At 36.0% G+C, this 22,554-nt stretch overlaps 1 protein-coding gene across 5 annotated transcripts in view; it reads left to right on the forward strand.

Moving 5' to 3' along the window:
* NOL4 (nucleolar protein 4) overlaps positions 1-22,554 on the forward strand; it is a gene marked incomplete at both ends in the record, with an annotated part of 415,641 nt that overhangs the window by 89,198 nt on the left and 303,889 nt on the right. For 4 of the 5 annotated variants that reach the window (XM_080821654.1, XM_080821655.1, XM_080821657.1 and 1 more), the window contains one exon: positions 4,610-4,759. In XM_080821654.1, coding sequence (XP_080677780.1) covers positions 4,610-4,759 — 150 coding nt within the window. Of the gene's footprint in view, positions 1-4,609; positions 4,760-5,730; positions 5,794-22,554 lie in introns of all 5 variants that reach the window. The other variant, XM_080821656.1, reaches the window with a different exon arrangement.

Genomic DNA, 22,554 nt, shown 5'->3' on the forward strand with positions numbered 1-22,554 from the left:
ACCAGTAATACAGTTATTTACATATTATTTTAGTCAGTTGCCTTTTAAATCAGTCAGTTCCCAAAGAATCAGTATTCAAGGTGAACATTTAAATAATCTTCAATCTTTCTCGTTCTCTAGTATTGTAATTACATATCTTTCTATGTCTCATTGGAAATGTATATTATTACAGCACCCACTGTGGGTTAAAAAGGATTTTGTGGAATCCTTGGTATACCAAAATAACTGGCAGTTATATCTGTGTGGGATATGTCCAAGTATATTCTTAGGATAAATAGGATTTTCTTTCTTTTGAAAAAACTCTATGTTACTCAGCCTTAGTAATCACTGTGAGTCTTTGGGAAGGTTGCATAACTTCTGAGTATTAGTGTTCTCACCTCGAAAGATGATGATGGAGATTTAAAGAAAACATTTGAAAATCCCTTAAAGTGTTGCTTGGCAAAAATGAGAATCCCATGTTTGAGATGGTTAAATTGATCTTATCATCAGTAATGGTAACAGGATACAACTTCTACCATGTATATTTTCCCTTATGGCAGTGTACCTGTTATATGTTCATTTTCCGCCTTCAGGATATGGCTCTGGCCCAGCTCTTGGAACACATAGTCTACTATTTTTTGTAACTGAGGAAGGATTGTCAATTAATAAAGAAAACAGTAAATAAAAATGACTCAATTATTATCTTTAAAAAAAAGAATAAACAAATAATTATATTGTATTTGGCTTGCTTTGCTTTACTTTTTTAGTTGTTTATTTATTTATCCTTACCTGCCTTTACTGAAGTTCTTAGTATTTGCGTTTGGATTTGGATTACTACTTGATGTCACTTGCCTCTTACTTTTATCCTGGAAAACTTCTTTTTACTCTTTATTATAAAGCATGTCTACAAGCATGGAATTGTTATTGGGGTCTCCTCAAAGGTTGATAAGTTATTTACCTCTTGTTGCTTTTGAGATTTTGTCTTTGGCATTCAACATTTCCACTATAACGTGTCTGTTTGTGAAATGTCTTTGTTTTTATGGTACCAGAAGTATGTTTTTTAAAGTTTTGTTTTGTTTTCTTCTCTTTTTTTGAGAGAGAGAGAAGCATGAGCAGAAGGGGAGAGGCATTGGGAGAGTGAGGAGAAGCAGACTCCTGCTGAGCAGGGAGCCCCAAGTGGGCCAATCTCAGAACCCTGAGATCATGACCTGAGCCAAAGGTAGAGGCTTAACCCACTGAGCCACCCGGGTGCCCCATGGTATTTGAAGTTATGTCAAACTCCAAGCTCATTGAATATATTTCTCCCATGTCTGAAGGGCTTCATTACTCCTTATTTTCTTACCACAAATACTTAGCTCACTTACATTGTAGGCCCAACCCCTGAAGGCATTTTGGAGTTTCAATAAGAGTGTGGATGTGAATTGAGCTTAATTACAATTGCAAGTAAGCAAGTCTATAGGACAGAAGGATAATAGATGAGTTCCCTTCCCCAGTGTATGTGATTTCAATATTATCTTGATTAACTCTGAACTTATGATTTCTTGAAAGAATATTGACTGTTAACCACCCATAGTGAAGCACTTCCAATGTATGTTCTCATAGCATAATTTGTACCTTTTGTACATAATTCATTACTACATGTAGTTAAATAATGGCCGTCTAACGATGGATTTCAAGTTCTGGGGTGCCTGGGTGGCTTAGTTGGTTAAGAGTCTGACTCTTGATTTCAGCTCAGATGGTGATCTGGATTGTGAGATGGAGAGCAGTGGTTTGGGCTCCGCTCTGGATGAGGAGCCTAAGATTCTCTATCTCTCAAATCCTCCTCACCTTCCTCACACCCCACCCCATTTGTGTGCATCTCTCTCTCCCTCCAAGAAAAAAAAAAAAAAAAAGAAAAAAAAAAGATTTCAAGTCCCAATCCCTGGAATTTGTAAATGTTACTTTGTTTAGAAAGAGTCTGTAGATGTAATTAAGTTAAGGATATTGAGTGAAGAGATTAGTTTAGATTATCTGGTTGGGGTTTAAATGCTTTCAGATAAGATGTGTCCTGAGAGAGAGAGAGCACAGTGCATAGGCGTGAAACACACGTGCACGCGCATGCGCACACAGACACACAGACACACACACACACACACACACACACACACACACACACACACAGGGGAGATACACCACAGAGGAGGAGGCAGCAGGAGATGGCCTCAAGCTATGCAGTTCTAGCAACTCGGAACCTGGAAGAGGCAAAGAATGGATTCTTCCCTAGAGCTTCCAGGAGTGCGGCTCTGCCAACATCTCTGAATTTCAACTTCTGGCTTCCAGGACTATGAGGGAATAAATTTCTCTTGTCTACGATCATTGACTTCTCTATTTTGTTTATCTGGGAATGTCTTTACCTCACCTTAATTTTGGAAAAGTTGTTTTTCTGGATATAAAACTCTTTTTTAGCAGTTTTTGTTGTTTTTGTTGTTGTTTTTCGTGGGCTTTTTGTTTGTTTGTTTTTTTAGGTTCAACACTTTGAATATATTGTCCTATTTTGCTTTTGTGAAGTCAGCTGACCTTGGTAACTTGAGCACCTCAGCTACTAGGGCTTGGCTGTACTTGGTCTTTCTGGTATACTTGTTGAAGGAATGAATAAATGGGCTGTGATTCCCCCATCACTCATAGTTTATTAACTGTAGGACATTGCTATATTTCTGGTTACCCAGCAAAGGAACTGAGAGGGAACTGTAAAAGTTTTATGAACAGGAAAAAAGAAGCCAAAATTTTGTGGTTGGTTTTTGCCTGTGGGTCGAGTTAGAATTTGGATTTCTAGGCTAGAAACAGTGGATGATCTCTGAGGAGTAGGGGGTAGCTGGGGATACGGAGGGGTAGGCATCTGAAATGGTGTTTCCCAGGTACTGTACACTAAGCTACAACAGTTTTTCGGGCTAGTCATAGCCATGCTTCATGCAGCTTCTCCGTGGTTTCGCTACATACTGGTCTTGCATCATGAGGCAATAAGGGATTATCTGCGGGGCCCAGTATAGAAGAGATGCTGCAAAATGTTAAAGGAGAGTTGTGAGAAAGGTCTAAAACCTAATGACGAATCATATGCATCATAGGTAATTGAGAGGAAGTGCTTCAGATTTAACAGAGATGAGATACCACACAGTTTGACCTTACGGACAACTCATAAATATTTGACTATATATATTTATCTGAATATATGTGTAGTTATTTAAATATAGATATACATATATATGTATATATGGCTATTTGAATATACAGCCTCAGACATTGCTGCTTCTGAGACCTATTATACATCAGAAAAACAAAAAACAAATAAAAAAAACCAAAAACCAAAGTCAAACTAAGAAAAAGGACCATGTGATTTGTTTTGAGTTTTGCAGTGAGCTCAGTCTGCTGGAACTACTGTTCAAAGAGGCTTTCACCATTTGACTCATTGACTGCATAATGATTTTGCTCAGATTAATCACCCTCTTATGTGGTCTACCAACATTAATGGCTATGTCACATTACTTCAGCTTATGCCTCAGGGTCCAAATAAGAACATTGTGTGTATGCACGTGCGTGCATGTCTGTGTTTGCAAACAGGAAAACCGTTCCTGAAAGAGTAAATTTCTTTTTCATCCAATTTCCAATTTCTTATTCTTTTCTTATACATTTCTTATTTTCTGTCATCTATGGGAGTGTTTGTCTCTTTGCTACACTTCCCCTCAGCCCATCGTGGCTTAGACCTAGTGTGTATCTCCACCCATGTCAAATTCTATTTCTTCCAAGAAGCTACTTCAGCCAGAGGTGATATCTTTATTATTTGAACGCCTATGGTATGTTGCTTGTATGCTTATATTTTTATCATGATCGTCAAAATGACAAGAGTCACCATTTGTCAAGTGTTCACTATATGCCAACTGTTGGGTCACATCCTTTACCTAAGTTATCACATTTAATTCTGACAATTCTGTGAAGTGAGCTCTACTATCTCTGCCAATTGAGAAAACTGAAATTTGAGAAGACTGAAATTTAGGAAAGTTTAAATGATTTGCACAAGACATAGAATTTCTGAGTGGAGAATCCAAAGTTCACACCTAGATAATTTCTATAGCTTTCATTTTTAACCTTGAACAATTATCGTCTCTTAGTCCAACCTGATAGCATAGTAGATGCATTTTCTTTCCCAGATTATATGATGTTTAAGGATAGAGATCCTATATTATTTCTTTTCTTTCTCTAATAATGGCTTCCAGTACCTAGCAACTCAATAAATATTGATTGGATGAATCAATAAATATCTAGAATGAAATTATTTTAATAAAAATTACTGAGCCTTAAAATATATTTTGGAATAATTTAAGGAAGTTATGCTGATGGCTACAAATGAGTCATTATAAAACTTAAAAGATGTTATTTATGGGTAAGCATGATCATTATGCCAAATATCTTTTTTCATGTTTCTTAAAGTTCTATATGTAAACAGTGTATGAAATGATGCAATACAATATTCACTCACAGTTTTTGTAAGTTTCCTAGCTGGATGATTTGGTTTGGTTCAGTTTATCAAAATGTTTTCATTTTATTCACTTTATGTGTTAACTTTCTGTCCTTTTTTTTTTTTTGGTTTTGTTTCCAGGATGGTGTAGGGGTGGATGAGAAGCTGTCTTTGCGGCGGGTAGCTGTGGTTGAAGATTTCTTTGACATCATCTATTCGATGCATGTGGAAACAGGGCCAAATGGAGAACAAATTCGGAAACATGCTGGACAAAAGAGAACTTATAAAGCAGTAAGTTAAAAAATAAAAAAACAAAATGCAAAAGGCATGCATTTTGAAATTTGGTATTATGTATGTTGATTTGGGTTAAATATTTATAAATATTCTATCTTCAGTATAAATTAGACTTTATCATGGTTACACCCAACATTTAAACTATTATGATTAACTGATTCTGTTTTGGTCATATATTCGCGAAGTCTATTGCATATAATTGAAATCTGCCTCTTGCACTCTCATTTTGTTTTCTTTAAATATACATAAAATGTGGTAGTCCCAGTCGAATGCCCACAAATGGGAAGATGTATTTGTGTTATACATTCAATATGTATTCAAATCATGATATATGGATTATGGACTGGGATATATGAACTTTCATACTACCACTCTAATCTTAACCTTTCTTCCTCTTCAAATCATATCAATATGTTCAGGTATTCCTTTTTAATCTTATATTCCCATGAATAAGGAAATTTGATGTATTTTTCTTGTGTCACTTTGTATTAAATACATTTATCCTGAAGAGTATGCATTTCTTAATTTTCCAGAATAGAGAATTAAAATATATGTGTTGTTTTCATAGATCCAATGCCCTTGAACATTTTAAAATGAAAATATACAATGTTTTTATCATAAATTATATGGAAAACATATAATTAACTGTTAAATATTGAAATATATATATATTCTCAAAATGGAGTTATATATTATTTCTAAAGTTTCTAATTATATTTACAGTTTGACCTAGACACTTTAATCTAGCTTTTATTTAATCAAACATTTTATGAAATCATCTTATAGATCTTTCATCCTTTCTAGGAAAATTGAACAGTAAATTATTCTTTTCCAATATGAGCAAAGTATTTTATCAGAAGTGTTTTATCAGCAACCAGAATAATATCCTTTTTTAGAATTCATATTGAACTTTGCTTTTGGCTACCTTTTTATTGACTGTTTTCAGCTATATTGATACACAATATCAGTCTGGATCCATTTTTTTTTCAGATACAGAAAAATGTGTGAAATGCTCAAAGTTTCAAATACAGGTACATATGTTTGAAAATTAGCTACTGAGCATAAGAAATAGCTTCTTTTCCATAACTATTTTTTGCTATATTTCCAGGGTCATATTGAACCTTTGTAGTTGCATAATAACCCCTAATACATGTTGTATTTATCTCTCCTTCTCTATGGTTTTGTTTCTTGGCTGTTTCCAAATTGCATGGTTTGTGGGCAGGCACTATTGTAAGTTTCCTTACATAATTCTGCCACATAAACTTTCTTTTGACTTGCATATCCTAGGAGACATTCTTATCATGACTAATGACAATGGCCTAGCTTCTTAAGATAATCTTATATAGACTAATATTACTGAACATACTCATTTTGCTTGTCTCCTAAGCTAGGGTTGTATCTTTGGGTATTAACAGGAAACAAATATACATTGATCTACTAATATCACTAACTGTTTACTCTGATAATCATGCATTTTCATGAGTTAGCTGCCTGAACTGGATAGAACTTTGTAAGGTAGGAATGCATAAGTTCAGCTGTGAAATGAGAACAAACAAACAAACAAACAAACAAAAAGTCTTCATTGTCAGTAGTAGTGTGGCAGCCAAATCTGTTTCGGGGCCAAAAGCAATTTAAAATGATTTAATCTTTGGAGTGCATTTACTGGAGACCTTTAATTCATACCATGACACAGACCCAGGTCTCTCACCCTGTTTTCTTAGGTGAAATGTGGGGAAGGTGATCCATTGCCATTATGCATGCTAGACACGTCCAATAAATTGGTAAACATGTTCCCGACATATATCATTTTGCATTCACATTATGAAGACATTTTCTGCATTTTGGGGTGGAAATACCAACTGTGGACATACAAGCAGCACCGAAGCATTCTCCATTCCCTCTTGAGAACATCCTATTTAAAGATCCTTTCCACAGTTTATTTTTAATTTCCACATCGAAAGTACTTTTCACCTTTTTCTAATATCATGAAGGTTCTTTTTGGCATGATCTTTTTTTGCCTTCCGGTATCTCTTAATTGAATCCTAATTAAGAATGATTTCCATTTTATAGAGTCATAATACATCATAGAAAAAAAAAAGAACTGCTCAGTGCCAGGGAAACTGTACATAACACTCTACAATAGAGTAAGTCTAATGTTAGCATTTCACATAAATATTCAAGTAAATAGGGCATAAGACGAAACGCAATTTGAAATGGAATTGGGTTAGTGGTAATAGGGCCCTAGACTGTTGGGTCAGTGTTGAGTTCTCAGTACTAACCCTAGAACTGGCTAGTCATTGGTAGAATTAGCTCGATACCTATTGCAATTAGAGTGGTTTCAATGAAGTTTAAGATTTTTTTTTCTACTTCTAACACATTAGTCATAGCGCATGCATCATTCTGTTTATTGACCTTTTTCTCCCTTTTCCAACATGGCCAAGAAACCATACTTATACAACTAATCATTAAAGCGTTTCATATTGTTTTAATAATATTATCAATAGATTTAGTAGTCATTTTATTTACTTTGCCTTTTTTTGCAAATCTTTCTATGTTTTCACTCTGCAGGAAATGGTGGTCCTTTAATATTGGATTAACTTTTGAATGCTATTTGTTTTTACCTATCTGCAGTATGTCATTCCTTGAAATATCTAGGCATTATACAACTTAACTATTATTGCAATCTGATCTGACTATAGATAAAATTGGAGGGTATGTATTCTACTACTGATGAGCTCTTTTTAAAAATCCACATAAAATGACACATTTTAGGAATATGTAAAGGCTATCATAATTGTTTTGTTCAGTCATTGGGGGAATTCTAGTGTCTTTTAGGTCTTTTTTTTCCTCTGCATTTGTCCTTGTGTATATATGAACTATTACTGCTGCACTGAATGTGTTTTCTTCAATATATTTGACTATGGTCAACTTTGGATTATGTACATTAACAGAGCAGAGAGGAGCGATGGCCTCTATATATCATATATATATATGATATTTGATATAATTCAAATATCACTTATATTTGAATTTAAAATACATCTTTGTACTGAAAATTGAATGCAAGCAGGCTTAGCAATTTGGAAGGTTACTCCAAAATTAATGATGTAGTATTACATGTAGTAAGAAATCACTGTGAGATGTTGTCTTCCAGTACTTAATTCTCAACTTCTGCCTGAGCTCCACCTTTGGGAATATATCACTCCTCTCCAGTTGTCTTTTTTCACGTGTATTTTATCCCAGGCTAAGCACAGTTGCCCTTCCAGTAGCATAAGTTAGGGTCTGATTAGAGGATTAAGTTTCAGAGCTTTTTCTTCTACATGTAAAATTAGAGTGACTGGTGGAAATCCAGGAGTTAAGGGGGAAAGTCAGTGTTTTCCATAGTGAGAAGAGTCTGCATATAAATGTATATATGTACACACACACGCGTGTGCGCATGCACACACACAACTTGTAGTGTGATACCGTAAACCTACATGTATTATTCACATACATTGCTGCCAATAATTACATTCATTTAATTCAGAGTGGAGAACATATGCTAGGGCTAAAAGAAAATAGGCCAGAAGCCAGACAAATTCAGTTTCAGATTTCAAATCTAGCACTTCATATCTGTGTCAGTTTTGGCAAATTATTTACTTTTTTCCTCCTCCTGTTTAGAAGGGGGTAACGATGTGCATGGTGTAGGGATATAAGTGAGTTCATATACGTAAAGTGCTTGGTGTATGGTCAACTTTGGAATGATGTTATGTCGCTTTTATCCAATCACTACTCATGTTCCAAGTAGAAGAACAAGCAGGACAATTAACACAGCTCTGCCATCGCCCTAGTTACAGTTATGGATACAATTTCCTCTGCCCACCCTGATGTCTCTGTGTTGGGAGAGAGGAATAATAAACGCCTCATGCGTTCTTTTATGTCAAACTCTAGATGTCAGCATCCCTGTGAGGTCCACTGTATAAGTTTTATCGGAGGTTTCACCAGGCGCTTTGCTTTTTCCCTAAGTCTATTAAATTAATTTCAAATGAACTTTTTGAAAAATTTAAAAATTGTCTCTCTTTAAAGAATGTGTTTTCAATATGAATTGAACATCCCTCTCTAGGGACGTACTCTAGAAAAACAGCATATAATGTAGAATGTCCACATTCCTACTCTGAACATTTAAAAGGTACATCTTGTCTTTATCTTATCAGATCTAGAACACTTAACCTCAAGAATTTAGTTAGCATAATTTTTATTCTCTTCTTTTCTTAAATGCTTTATTGGCTTAGTGTTTCCACTGCTAAATAGGATATTTTAAATTGCACTGGTTTCTGCTGATTTATTACATAAAATTTTCTAGAGTTCTTGTCAAATTGTAATGAGACTAATGAACAAAATTTGTAGCCATTGTGGTGTGAAAAAATTACACTACATTAAAATTCAAGAGTTCCAAATAATTAATTAAACTTCTTTTTGGCTAGGTTACCTTTCAGTTTTCTTTAAACTCTGAAGGAACAACACCAAAAAAAAAAAAAAAAAAAGTAGGAGGTGTGTCTGGGTGGCCCAGTTGGCTGAGCATCCAACTCTTGATTCTGGCTGAGGTCATGATCTCATGATCCTGAGATCAAGCCCCACATCAGGCTCCATGCTCAGAGGGGAGTCTGCTCAAGATTCTCTCTCTTCCTCTCCCTCTGCCCTTCCCCCTACTTGCTCTCCCTCTCTAAAATAAATAAATCTTTAAAAAAAGAAAAAACTCTGAAGGAATAACACCAACAGTAATGGTGTATATGGGCCATTACTGTGCTGGCGAAACAATGGAGATAGTAACCAAAGTGAGTAAATTAGTTGGCACCAGATATGTGGAAACATAGGGAATTATCCTGCTGTTATAGAGGCACATTGGCTGAGAAACATAGTGTAGAGATAGAACATTTTGGTTCCACCATTATCTAGAAAATTTTTCAGTAAATAATTATAATGATGATGATAAGAACAATAATGAAAAGGATATGTAGTCATTGGACTTTGTATTTCCAGGAATTTAAAAGAGCCATCAAAGGGAAAGCCCACAAAATACCACCAAGTGTCAGCAGATCTTCACTGCTATCCTTTTTTGTTAAAAATTTTTTTGTAATCTGAACTATGTTATGAACGGGCAGCTTCTTAGTTATGATTTTAAGCTGCAGCACAACACATGTGGCTGTCCCACATGTGTTTGTTCTCGTCCGGAACCTGATGGCTTTGCTATATATCTCATTTGTTTACTTATGGCTTTTCTTTTGCATCTTGGTTGTAAACAAATATGATCGTGTGACGGTCAGCATTGCCTGTCTTGTGGTCCTAGAGTCTGAGACAGCATTTAATAGGATTTGCTAGATCTTACTGTTGAAACAGATCTACCTATCTAGTTCTGTGATTAGTGCCAGGAGGCTTTGCTCTCCAAATATATTTCCCTTCCCTATCACAGTGCCTCAAGTTCTACAGTTAGGATTTAATTTATTTGGGTGAAACCATTGACCCCTATATCTTTATTTGGACTTCAGATATCCTTGGGCAAAAAAAGTTGGAGAATAAATTAGGCTGCTAGCTGTCATGGACATTTTGTATGATCATTTCATAAACTTGCTTCTGTCTCCCGTGTCTAGCTGGGTTTAACTCGACCATAGAGGAGTTGACAGAAAGGGAATGGGGGATGAGCTAAGTCAACATTCCTACATCTCACACCCCAGTAGTATGGGATCTGCCTAATTTTTGTGTGAATCCCAGTGTAGCATTACATATCATAGCTTTTGAAAGGTGTATGATATTTGGAAGTTGAGAACTCAGGTCGTCAAGACAAGGATAAAAAGCCTTTACATACCTCATTTGAAAATCTTCTCCAAAAAAGAGGGAACCATTTTTTTAATGAAGTATTTTTAAAAGATGAGAGTACTGTTTAAAAATAGATAGGAGAGCCCTTATTGCATGAGCTTGCATGAGCACTGGGTATGTAAGTATGTAAGTATGTATGTGATGTAAGTATGTAAGTGATGAATCTCTAAATTCTACACCTAAAACTAATATTGCACTGTTATGTTAACTAACTGGGATGTAAATAAAAATTGGGAGGAGAAATAAATAATAAAAATAGAATGGAAGAATTAGATTTAAAACTATAAAATTTAAATAAGATTTCCTAGTAAAATTTCTACTCAGTCATGATTTACTAATAGAATATAATGATGTGTGCTTCTGCCCTTCCTGTTTCCTTTTGCCAATTTGAATTCTTCCTTTCCTGCCACAGATCCAAGTGCATGGGTAGGGTGTTACTGAAGATAAGTGTTGGGGAAATATTCTGTGGGACTTAGAAATTAATATTATGTCTGTAAGCCATCTTCTTTGACTTAATGTGTGGAAATATCAAAGCAAATTAATATAGAAAATAAATATAGGTTCCTGTCTTTTTATATAGATGACATTTTTATTTCATTATTATACAAACTACAGTGTCTTAAATAAACAACTGTTCTGGATATCCAAGAAGAGATAAAAAGAAACCTTAAAATTATTCTAAATTCAAATATTTTTGTAGACACTCTTTAATATTGAATTCAGTGATAATGTTATACAATAATTCAGTGATTTAGAAGTATGTTTTACAATGAGTTTATCTTTGAGAGTTTATGAGTACAAAATATTATAGATATTTTATGCTACTTTTATGAGGTTCCTTTTGTTCGTTTGTTTTTGTATTTTATGACTAGAGTAGATGCTTAAAGAAAAATCACATAATTACTGCTGATAGGGGGGACCATATCTCCACTGTATAAGCACAGTTAGCTGAAGGCCTGTCTCACAGGAGGTATTCAATAAGTACTTGTTGAAGGAATAAATTCTCCTGGTCTTTGTGAAATCCTTGCCTTTTTAATACCAACTAAATAGTATAGAGATGTTACTATAAATAGAAATAATGAAATAAGATTAGTTAAATTGTAAGGTTGTAAGGATGTAAGTCATGGTTGTAAGAAGTGAGTACTGCCCAATCCATGTTTACACTTAATACAACCCCAGATTTATGCAGTTGGTTCTCAGTAAGGTAAAAAAGTTATCAAACACAAGGTTTCTCATTTGCTTTTCAGGGAAAACTTCAATGCTCCATTAAATAATGCCACCTCTTTGTGGTAGGATGTAAACACTTTACTTTATTTTCCAGAGATTGGTTTATTTTTATCAGATACACACTCATACCTACATATTCTGCACATACATATATAGGTTTTACAGAAGTGATTTCTAAATATTGGAAACAGCCATTAAATTCAACATGGTACATATCATATTAGATCTACTTTTATGTTAGAGCAGCCCTATTGTTTTTGATAACTAAAAATAATACTTAGCCTAATAAGTCAGATGTGTAAAACATCTCAGAAGGGAAAAAAAAATCAATGGCCTGGCAATTACAGTTATTAAACAACCATTCTGAAATAGAAGACTGGTGTACCGCCATTCATCAAAATTGATTTATTTCTCATATAGGTATAGTCAGAATTATCACAGGTGGGCAGATTAATAGTGCAAATCCATTATACTCAGAAACTGTCTTTTCGGTAGTGGAGATCATCCAAAGACATAGAGCTCACTGAAACCAGTTAATCATCAACTTATGCCACAAACCCTGTCATTAATAATTTTTGCATTAAACGATAAGGTCCCAGTGAATAGATACACTCCTGAAAGGGAATTAACCTTTGAAGAAACCATTAACTCTTTGGGTCCAGCCTAGTAAATTGCTCCTTCGGTGCACCCTTGTGGTGAAAGTGAGCCAATGCAGCTTTCCCACTAGGGATGATTCAGGCCTCCTAGCGGTTGATTCTCACTCAGATCCAGAGGTTTAGGTATTCCTGGGTATGGTCATCATATAATAAATAAAACCTCCTGAATTTCTTCAAGCATATGCATGTGTATACCTGTATAAATACCTCTGTAGGTATTTAGTTGGGATAAAATATAACAAGAAAAAGGTGTAGGATGTCAATGACTAGTATGAGGTAGTAGAGAGAAAATGGTGCCAGTTTTGATGTCAGCCAGACCTGGTATAAATCCCAGATTAGGTGACTTCTGTAGGTCTGAGTCAGGAATGTATTATTTGAAGGATTTATTTGAGGCTCAGAAATAATATATGTCAAGGTTTTAACAGTAATTGCTTCAAACGTGATTGTAGTGGATGGAAACTTGTTTTTTTTAAAAAGTAGAGTTATGTATGGGGTGATAGATGCTATAAACAGCTTCCTATTAACTAGAGTTTGAAAGATCTATGTCTTTCTTTTGTCATCTGCACTCCGCATTGGCCTGGGGATCACATCCAGCCATGTCTTCATTCTCGACTTCCTCAGAATTGAGATTATTAGTCACTAGCTTTATCAGCAGCAGTTTTCATTTCACGATCGGTAACAAGAAACAGCCTTTGCCTATTTCTTATCTGTTTACCTGATCTACTTCTCTCCCTCCCCTCCCCCTCATTTTTCTGGCAATGTCCTCTCCCGGTCAGCACACAGCACAGCAGAGCCATGGCTCTGCTCTTTGGTCACAGTAATGGGAAAGGAGGTGAATCCCAAAAGAAACTGACCTAGCTGCTACTTCTGAGAATTTGGAATGCCCACCGAGAAATTTCTATCTTGATATGCTTTTTCTCTTTAGTAAAGAACATGTAAGCATGGTATTTTTTGTCCTATGTACCCACTAGTTGTATAATTATTTGTGTAACCTAAGGCGATATTTCTCAACTGGGCACTGTAGGCTTCTGGGCAAGCAGTTGGCTTTGTTCAAAAGCTCCAAGCCATTTAACATCCTTTACACCTGAATGTGAAGTTCCAGCCACACCATCCCTGCTTCCTGTGAAAATCGGAACGCAGCCCTGTTCTCTATGTCAGGTCACCCTGACAGTACCGTCAACACCCCAAGTTGAGAGACATTTTCTGAAGGAAACCACGTGGCCAGTTTTCTACTTAGTATCTCCGAATATTGTTTTCATTATCTACCGGTTGTTGAGCAAGTCAAGAATTCACAGTGATTTCTGCATCCTGGCACGTGGTTAGCCTCTCCTGATTCTTAGGTTTTCCTGCACAGATCTTTGAGGGTTGTGTAACTTATCAGACTCCCTCAGAATGAAGTCTAACCTTCTGCAATTTCTTCCGTTGCCCCTCAAATGCCTAATTGTTGCCTGCTTTGAGTAACTGCAGCAACAGTCTTCTTAGGTACCTGTTTGAAAAGAAATGCTGTGTCCTCGCTGACCAGCAGGAAGTAGTCAAGGTAAACTTTAACAGAGGGGGGGAGAGTCGGAGCCAAGGAGAGCTTGACCATGCTGATGAATTCTACACCAGGAAGGCTGAGTTCTAGCTGGCCTTCCCTCAGCCCTGGGAAAAACACTATTATATCATCTTATACACACACTTCAAAAGAAATCAAGAGAGGAAGTAAATTCCCCCCACTTCCCATGCGTGGAATTGTGTACTTTAATGTAGCTTGTCATGCTGCAAGTAATTGTATAAGCATTTGCTTTGCTGAGTCATTTTATTTACATGCAATATTTAGGGATTCTCTTTATTTTACTATTAGGAAACATGCATGAAGTAAAACTTTTCACTGCCAATCTGCTCATTTTTTTTCATCTAATATAAGAATTCTCTGTGATGACAATCTGTTCCTTAACAGGCAAATATTCTAACATAAGAGGCGACAAAAATAGCATTCACAACTTTAGAGATCTAGTGCCAGTTGATTTGATTATCTCTTTTGATGTTGTCTCATTTGCTCAATGGATGACTATTTTAATTATTCTAAAATACAGCTCCAAATTAAAGATGCACATCATTATAAAAGAGATAAAAGAGAATAAGTTCTTTTTTGCAAAGCAACACAGCTAAGTTTGAGCCGTAATCAATGAAGCAAAACTGTTTTCAGGAAAATTTAATTAATTATAATTAAATTAGCTCTTGCGCTCTTTCTTGTTTGCCTATGCCTTCATCTAGTCATGTACAATGGTACAGGGCTCCATTCGTCTGCTTTGCCCTGGACTGCTGTTACCTCCCTGCTTGCCTCCTCAGATTTGATCACCTGGTGGATTTCTGTGCTTCTGCCCAAGCTGAGTGTCTTTGCCTTCTTCCTCCCACTCTAGCGTTTGCCTGTCCCCGGAGGACACCACTTACGCCACTGTGCTGCTTTCCAAATCATTCCTTCCTCTCACACTACGTAGTATTTGATGCCTTTGCTTCACATTTTCAGATTGCTTTGAGCTATCTACAAATTGACCTGAACTGTCTAAAAATATCCCTGCATGCCTTACACCTTCCTTAGGCCTTCATTTTAAATTTGACCACATACCCAGCATCTTCTCTCAACATCACAACAAAGATCTTTGGGTTGACAGACTGCATCCTTCTACTTTAGACCAGTGTTTTTTCTATTATAGATCACAGACCATTAGTGAGTTATCAAGTCAATTTTGTGGGTTGTGAACACTTTAAAAAAATGAAATAAAAAAAATGAAATAGTTTAAAGAAACATTTTAAAAAAATGAAAAACCCCTCACTGGGGTCGAGGAACCTGGGTGCCTGGGTGGCTCAGCCGGTTAAGCGTCTGTCTTCCGCTCATGTCATGATCCCAGGGCTCTGGGATGGAGCCCCGTATGAGGATCCCTGCTCAGTGGGGAGTCTGCTTCTCCCTCTCCCTCTGCCTGCCTCTCCTTCTGCTTGTGCTTCTCTCTCTCTCTCTCTCTGACAAGTAAATAAATAAAAATCTTTTAAAAAAAAAAAGAATAGAAGGCAAAAGAAATGATCAGTTTTATTTTATAAATGTGTGTATGTGCTACCTTATGATGGGAAATCTATTTATACTTGTACTGTTGGTCTAAAAAGCTGGAAAACACTGCTTTCAATGGGGACTGCGATTTCAAATTGCCTGCATAGTTTCCAATGATAACTTCCATCTACCCTACTTCTCACTCCAGTTCTTGGTACATTCTTAGATTTTCCTGACAAGCCATTTGTTTCTAGTTTAAAATTATGGGGCGCCTGGGTGGTGTAGTTGGTTAAGCGTCCCACTCTTGGTTTTGGCTCAGGTCATGATCTCACATCTCGAGATCAAGCCCTGCCAGGAGCCCTTCTTCAGGCTCCATGCTCGATGGAGTCTGCTAGAGTTTCTCCTTCTCCTCCTCCTTCTACACCCCCACCCCCGTCTCATAAATAAATAAATCTTCAAAAAAATAAGATTTTTTTCAGGCTCTAACTCATATATAGATATTTTTAAAAGACTTTATTTATTTATTTGACAGAGAGACACGCAGCGAGAGGGAACACAAGCAGGGGGAGTAGGAGAGGGAGAGGCAGGCCTCCTGCTGAGTAAGGATCCTAATATGGGACACGATCCCAGGACTCTAGGATCATGACCTGAGCTAAGGCAGATACTACACAACTGAGCCACCCAGGCACCTATCTAACTCATATTTTCATTCATCTTAGATAAATGTATCCTGTGAGATTGCCAGATTTAATGAATAAGACACAGGATGCCCAGTTATATTTGAATTTCAGATAAACATTAATTTTTAATATAAGTTTGTCCCAATATTGCATGTTTATCTGGAATTCATATTTAATTGGCCATGCTATGTTTTATCTACTACCATTAATCCTATTTAAAAATCAGCACTAGACCCTCAGGGTAGAAAAAACTGTGTGCAAAATAAACACTGTACTAAGTCCCAAAATAAATGTAAGGATGATCCGATTTTGCCATGTTATACCCAGTTGCTTTTTTAAAAATTAGAAATCAAATTCCTCCAGTTGTGACAAATAGTACAACTCAGCTCTAGATATTCAACCAGGGCAGGTCATCCTCTTAACTAAGTGAGAAGAGCGAGGGGAGCTGACGAATGATTCCAGAAGAAGGAAAATGATCAGAAAAGAAAGAAGGAAAAGTAGACAGTAGTATGGACTGGAAGTAGCAAACGAGAATAGTACCAGAATCCTAGCAGATCAAGCAGTAATGCAGGATTCTTAGGAATTCACCCCAAACCTGAGAATCCTATCAGGGAGCTGTGGTGACTTTGGGGTTGAGGTGCAAATGTAGCAGCGTCCCGGTTTTGATATCGGTGAGATTATTAAGGTCCAGGAATTCACTTGGTCATATCACAGATGTTTAGAGGTCAGACCGACACAACAGAGCACCAGATCTTTCTGAAACAGTAGCTAGGGTTTGAAGCAAAAATTGTCGAGGTCTAGAAGGAATGCAGACTTGATATAGGCAGACCAAATGTCTGGCTTTTTGTCTATTGATTATTCCTAAGCATGGACTTTTTACCTAAGAATGTTTATGTTGAGTTCTAATGAAAGCATTTTTCAGATTCACTTTCAGATTCATTTTTCAGATTCACTTACCAATAGGTGATTCCAATAATTTGATGTATCCAGGCACATTAGTGGTGTAGAACCATATCTAGCCGTATTCAGGGATAATTATACTGTCCATGCATTCAGTACGTATTTATTGAAGAAGTAAATGTTTAGGTGAAAAATGTCTTCATCTTTGAAAGATGGTTTCCATATGTACCTCTGCAAATTAATAATTACCTCTGTAGAAGTACAATGATGCTTACTATGCATCTTTTTCATGCCTAAGATGGGTAAAAGAGAACTCATATAAATACAAGGGCAAATCATTGGCTAGATATTTCAATTTTGTAATACACCTAGAAAAATGTCTGAGCAAGGTGTTATAACATTTGCAAACTTTTTTTTTTTTAGTAGTCCAAATTCCCTCCTTTCAAATGTATTCAAAGATATACAATAACTAGAGTAGATAAAGGCAGGGTAGCCCTTGTTGAATAAGAGATGTTATGCTGAACTAAGACTTCCATTCCCCAGATAGAGGTTTCTCTGGACCATGGTGTTGCTATTTCTTTATGAATCAGGACATACGAGGTCTTTAATAGCATTTAGATTTATAGGCTTTTTTCAATGATAGTTAAATTTTATTAGTTTTTAAAAATACGTTTTCTAGAGTCATATAGTAATGTACATTGCAGTAGTACAATGTTAAATATCACAATACTAAGTATAACAGGATAAAAAATTTCACTAGGAGATTATTTCTAATTTATTTTTTGTTCAGAATCTCAAGAGTATACATAAGAGAAAATATCGTAAGTTCAGCCCCAAGGGCAAATTCTTCCATAAGTGTACTGCTTGGTGTTCAGCAACAAACATGTTTTTAATGTTATTATTCCAGTAAAATAAAAGTATTATTGTTATTCTCTAAATTCATTTTATAAAGTAAAGGCAAGAACAATTTAAAAATAGTATGATTAGACCAGTTTTATCTGCTCTGAGGCTCAGCATCTGAAACGGAGCCCACTATATCAAGGCAGCAAGGTGAAGAGTATTTTAATTTATAATGAAATTCAGCATTGCCTCTTACTTTTCCAAATTAATGATATTTTGTAACATTGTTTGTTTGTTTTTGTTTTGTTTTTGCTAAAATCTTAGTGAACTTAGGACAAAATGGTGTGATAATTTGGTGGGTAAATCTTTTGACTTTAGACATTCTGTTTTGCTTTAAAAAGTGATTGCCAGGGGCACCTGGGTGGCTCAGTGGGTTAAAGCCTCTGCCTTCGGCTCAGGTCATGATCCTAGGGTCCTGGGATCGAGCCCCACATCAGGCTCTCTGCTCGGCCGGGAGCCTGCTTCCCCCTCTCTCTCTGTCTGCCTCTCTGCCTACTTGTGATCTCTGTCCGTCAAATAAATAATTAAAAAAAAAAAGTGATTGCCAATGCTTATGACTCACCAGTGTCATGTAATATCTCTATTCCAGCTCATGGGTTAGGCTTGCCTCTTAAGCCCAGAATGACTTCTCTACTGGTGAATTTCCTTCAATAATTAGAATTCTTATTCCTTCAGAAATAGGCTACTCATACTTCTTCTTGTACTTTCTATTAAAAGTGGAAGTCCTCTGCATTGAGTTCCTGGCTGTTAAATATTACAACATTGTTGCAAAGCCCACCACTTCAGCCATCAGTTCTGCCAAACAGCCTCTTGTTAATTTCCTCCAGGTGGCGCTCTCCATTGTTACTGTGGACTCTGAGGTGTTTCTTGTTGAACTTTGTAACACAAGCCCATATACTGAGAATTTGACTGCCCCTTGTATTCAGAATGTATTCAAACTTTTAGAGCATCTTAAACTTACAAAGAACCACACACACACTGGGGAACTTTATAAACATTTCAGGATATTAATTTATGCTGTGAGGTTAATATTCCAGCTCTTTATGGATGAGACCGTCTCTTTCTTTCTTTTTTAATGCTGATAAACAGGAGAGGCTATGAAATATAGTGATTAAGGTGATAGTCTCTGAAACCAGATTATCACCCGAGTCCTTTCTCCTTACATGTTTGACGAGTCATACAACCTCTCTGAAGCTTAGTTTCCTCACCTTTTAAACCGAGATGAGAGTGGTGATTCTAGTAATCTAACCCTAGGATTGTTGGGAGGATCAAAGGATAAAATCCATGTAAAGTCCTTGCTTAGTATAATCCAGTTATTAAGGACTCAATTAATGGAAAACTTAAACACATATTTATTATTTAGGAAGTATTTCCTTTTGTCTAAAACAGCAACAGTGTGTAATAGTTGTCATATACTAAGTGAGAATTTTGATTTTTGAACTGTCCAGTCTCTACCATATCAGGAGCCAGAGTCCTGGAGGTATATGTGACTGCTGAATACATTTAGAGCACCTTTCCACAGAAAATGTTCAGAAATTAAGCAGTTAAAATTAGAGAAAAGGCTTGGGACTGAGGAAGAAAGGTGTAGGGCAAATAGCCCTGTTTTGAAATTCTTCTCTGTTAGCAACATTGCTATCAAAATTTTATGGCTTCAGTTAATGAGATAAACTTGCATCCTGTAACTGACACACACAGTCTGAGAAAATGCAGCAAAGCAATGGTTTATTGTTATATTGTTTTGATTAATTAAGTTCTTCAATTTTTCTAACTTATATGTTATTTCATGTATTCAGCTCCAGGTAGGAATGATTTACTTCTGAAGAGAAAGCTCTGCTATTCAAAAATAAATGTAAGAAAATTTTAGGAATTATATATTATTGAATTTACAAGATAAGATTTACAAATCAATTTAACCACAGTTGCTCTTTTATTTCATTTTTTATTTATTTATTTATTTATTTTTAGATCTCTGCCATTTTTACCCTAACTGAACTGTGTTGAGAGGAAGTTAGAATATGGCTTTATAGTTGTAAGGTTTTGAAAAAATACTGTTTCTCCTTTCTTCAGAGTAGCAGGGACATTGGCAGGGTAAACTGCCTGTCTTCTTTTCAATCATAATATGTGCCAGTAAACTTTTCAAAAATGTGTCCCCAATAGTTTGTTGTTGTTGTGTTAACCCACAAGTGGAAGATCAATAGCAGTGCCCCTTGTAGGACTTGATCACGAGGCCTTCCTCGGGTGGGTCTGTTTATCCTTAGATTACTAATGTTGTACTGTCTTGCTATCGAGACCAGATTCATTGTTTAATCTATCAAAAGATGCCGCAGCTCAGTTATGTATACGTATTACCATATATTTTGATGGGAGAACTTGTTTCTACTTTGAATTTATGATAATAATCTGATTCATGATATTTGGCATTATTGATGAACTCCAGTTTTAATGGATTTAGGATGTAATAGTTCAATTGAAAACAGTATTAATGATGTCCAAAGCAGAGGAATTAAGGACTTTCGAAATGGTAAGTAATGAAGAAATATGTTGTGCTACAACATCCCCACCCCTTAACCCCAGCTATTTCAAAGTTAAAAGCAACCCCAACAGATCTTCAGATGTAGCTCAATTTTCACATGTGCTGACTTTGTCCTGTGAGGATACTTTGATACCTCAGGTGTTTTGAAATACACAGTTTTTAAAAATCTAGTTTGACATTTCTGTTTTCCTTGGACCCTACACATTTCTCTCTCTGTTGGATAAGCCCACCATGGTCCATTCAATTTATAGAAATAGACAAGGATTTGGGAGATCCAGGCTTGAGTTCCAGCCCTTTGCTTTACCCTCTGTTGTGTAACAATGGCAGTTCCTTTCATCTCTTCATACTGGTCACTCCACTTATCAGAAAATTACTGTAAAATCTGTTTAGATACAGTCTAAAATAATGAATACCAAAAGCCAATGAAAAATAGAAAACATGGTATGTAATCTAAGAAAACACGTCTAGATTCACAGAAAAAGAAAGCATTTCTATGAAAGAGATACCTCATAATTATTTACATGATAAACAATGTTTGGTCATTAGTTTGTAAATTTCAAAATGGCTAGGTTCTTGTCCTTCCTTTGGATGTTAAATTTCAATTATAAGCAATATTTGTGGCTTGGCACAAGGCAGTTGTCATTTTAGTGTTTGGCTCAGAGAGACCAAGACTAATATCCATTCGTTTGTTTTGCTTATTACTAACAAGAGGCAGTGTCTCTGCATGGACAAATTGGAAGTAAAAACCCTATCCTTTCAAAATATAAAGATATTTCTAAGAATACATTTTCAAGTGAAGTATTAATCTCATCATTTTCTAGAAAATGTCCTGTACTCTATATTCAAATCTCAATTTTTATCCCAAAAACAAATCATTAGATTTGAAGAATGGGTCAAGGAAATAGACATTTATGAATGATTAGAGCATTTTATGTAATTAATTATAGTATTAGTGGAATAGGATTTCAAGTATCCGAGTCAAAATATTTTTCAATTTTGGTTCCTTACTTCTAGGTTTTATTTGCAACTGCTATTACATATTGCATAAAGGATGTTAGGACTTTGATGAATGGACAGCCTAGAAGTGCGCATCCCTGAGTTTTATCATCGTTTATGAATATCTATTTAAAGTTGACTTAGCATTTCAAATGTTCACTCCCAGCAAATAGAAATGGGGCCTTTCGTTAGAGGAGGAACCATAAGGGCATTTAGCCCCTGCCTCAATTTCTAAAGATGCTTCACGTACGGACTTTCAATGTTATCTCTAAATGGGGTTACCAGAGGATACTGACAGGATCAAAAGACAGGGCTTTAATTATGGAATATACTTATTCAAATGTAGCATAATTTAAGAACTTTTTAAGACTATTTCTTCACTTTTAAAAATACTCTAAGAACTTCAGCAATGAAGGTTGCCTAGGATTCTTAATTTCAAAGAAGCCTGGGAGGAAAAATTCTAGATAAGGAAAAAGAAATTATTTTCCATCTTCACCTGCATGGCAAGAGAGATATTATTTCAGGAATGAGTGTGAGATGTGAACAGTCTGTTCTCGGGGTCTTTCTTCCTTGTGCTTAAGGAGACTCCATGGTCTGTGGGCCCCGTGAGCATGAGGTGAGGAAGAAAGGATTCAAGGAGAGTGGAATGCCTTGGTAGGTCTCCCCATAGAATGGATTCTGAACACCAAGAAAAGTCCCCCCAAATAAGTGCTTTTATCCACTTACATAACGTGTAGTGACATGCCAAGTGTTGTGCCAGAATAACATTGAGAGAATAATGTGATAAAATACTTGCTGAAATTTTTTTCTAAGATACCAAGTGGGACTTTTTATTTTTTCCATGTGCACACGAACACAAACATATTTGTGACCATTACAGGTACTCTGTTTTTCAGAGTTAAGCTATAAAAGAAATGTAATGTGATTAATAATGATTATCCAAGCAATGGATTTGGAGCAACATACTGCTAGGACAAGTAATACAGTTGAGTCGGGTCCATGATAAACCTGTCTAGAGGGGA

This window comes from Martes martes (genome assembly GCF_963455335.1).
Source record: "Martes martes genome assembly, chromosome: 13".
Classification (NCBI taxonomy): Eukaryota; Metazoa; Chordata; class Mammalia; order Carnivora; family Mustelidae; genus Martes; species Martes martes.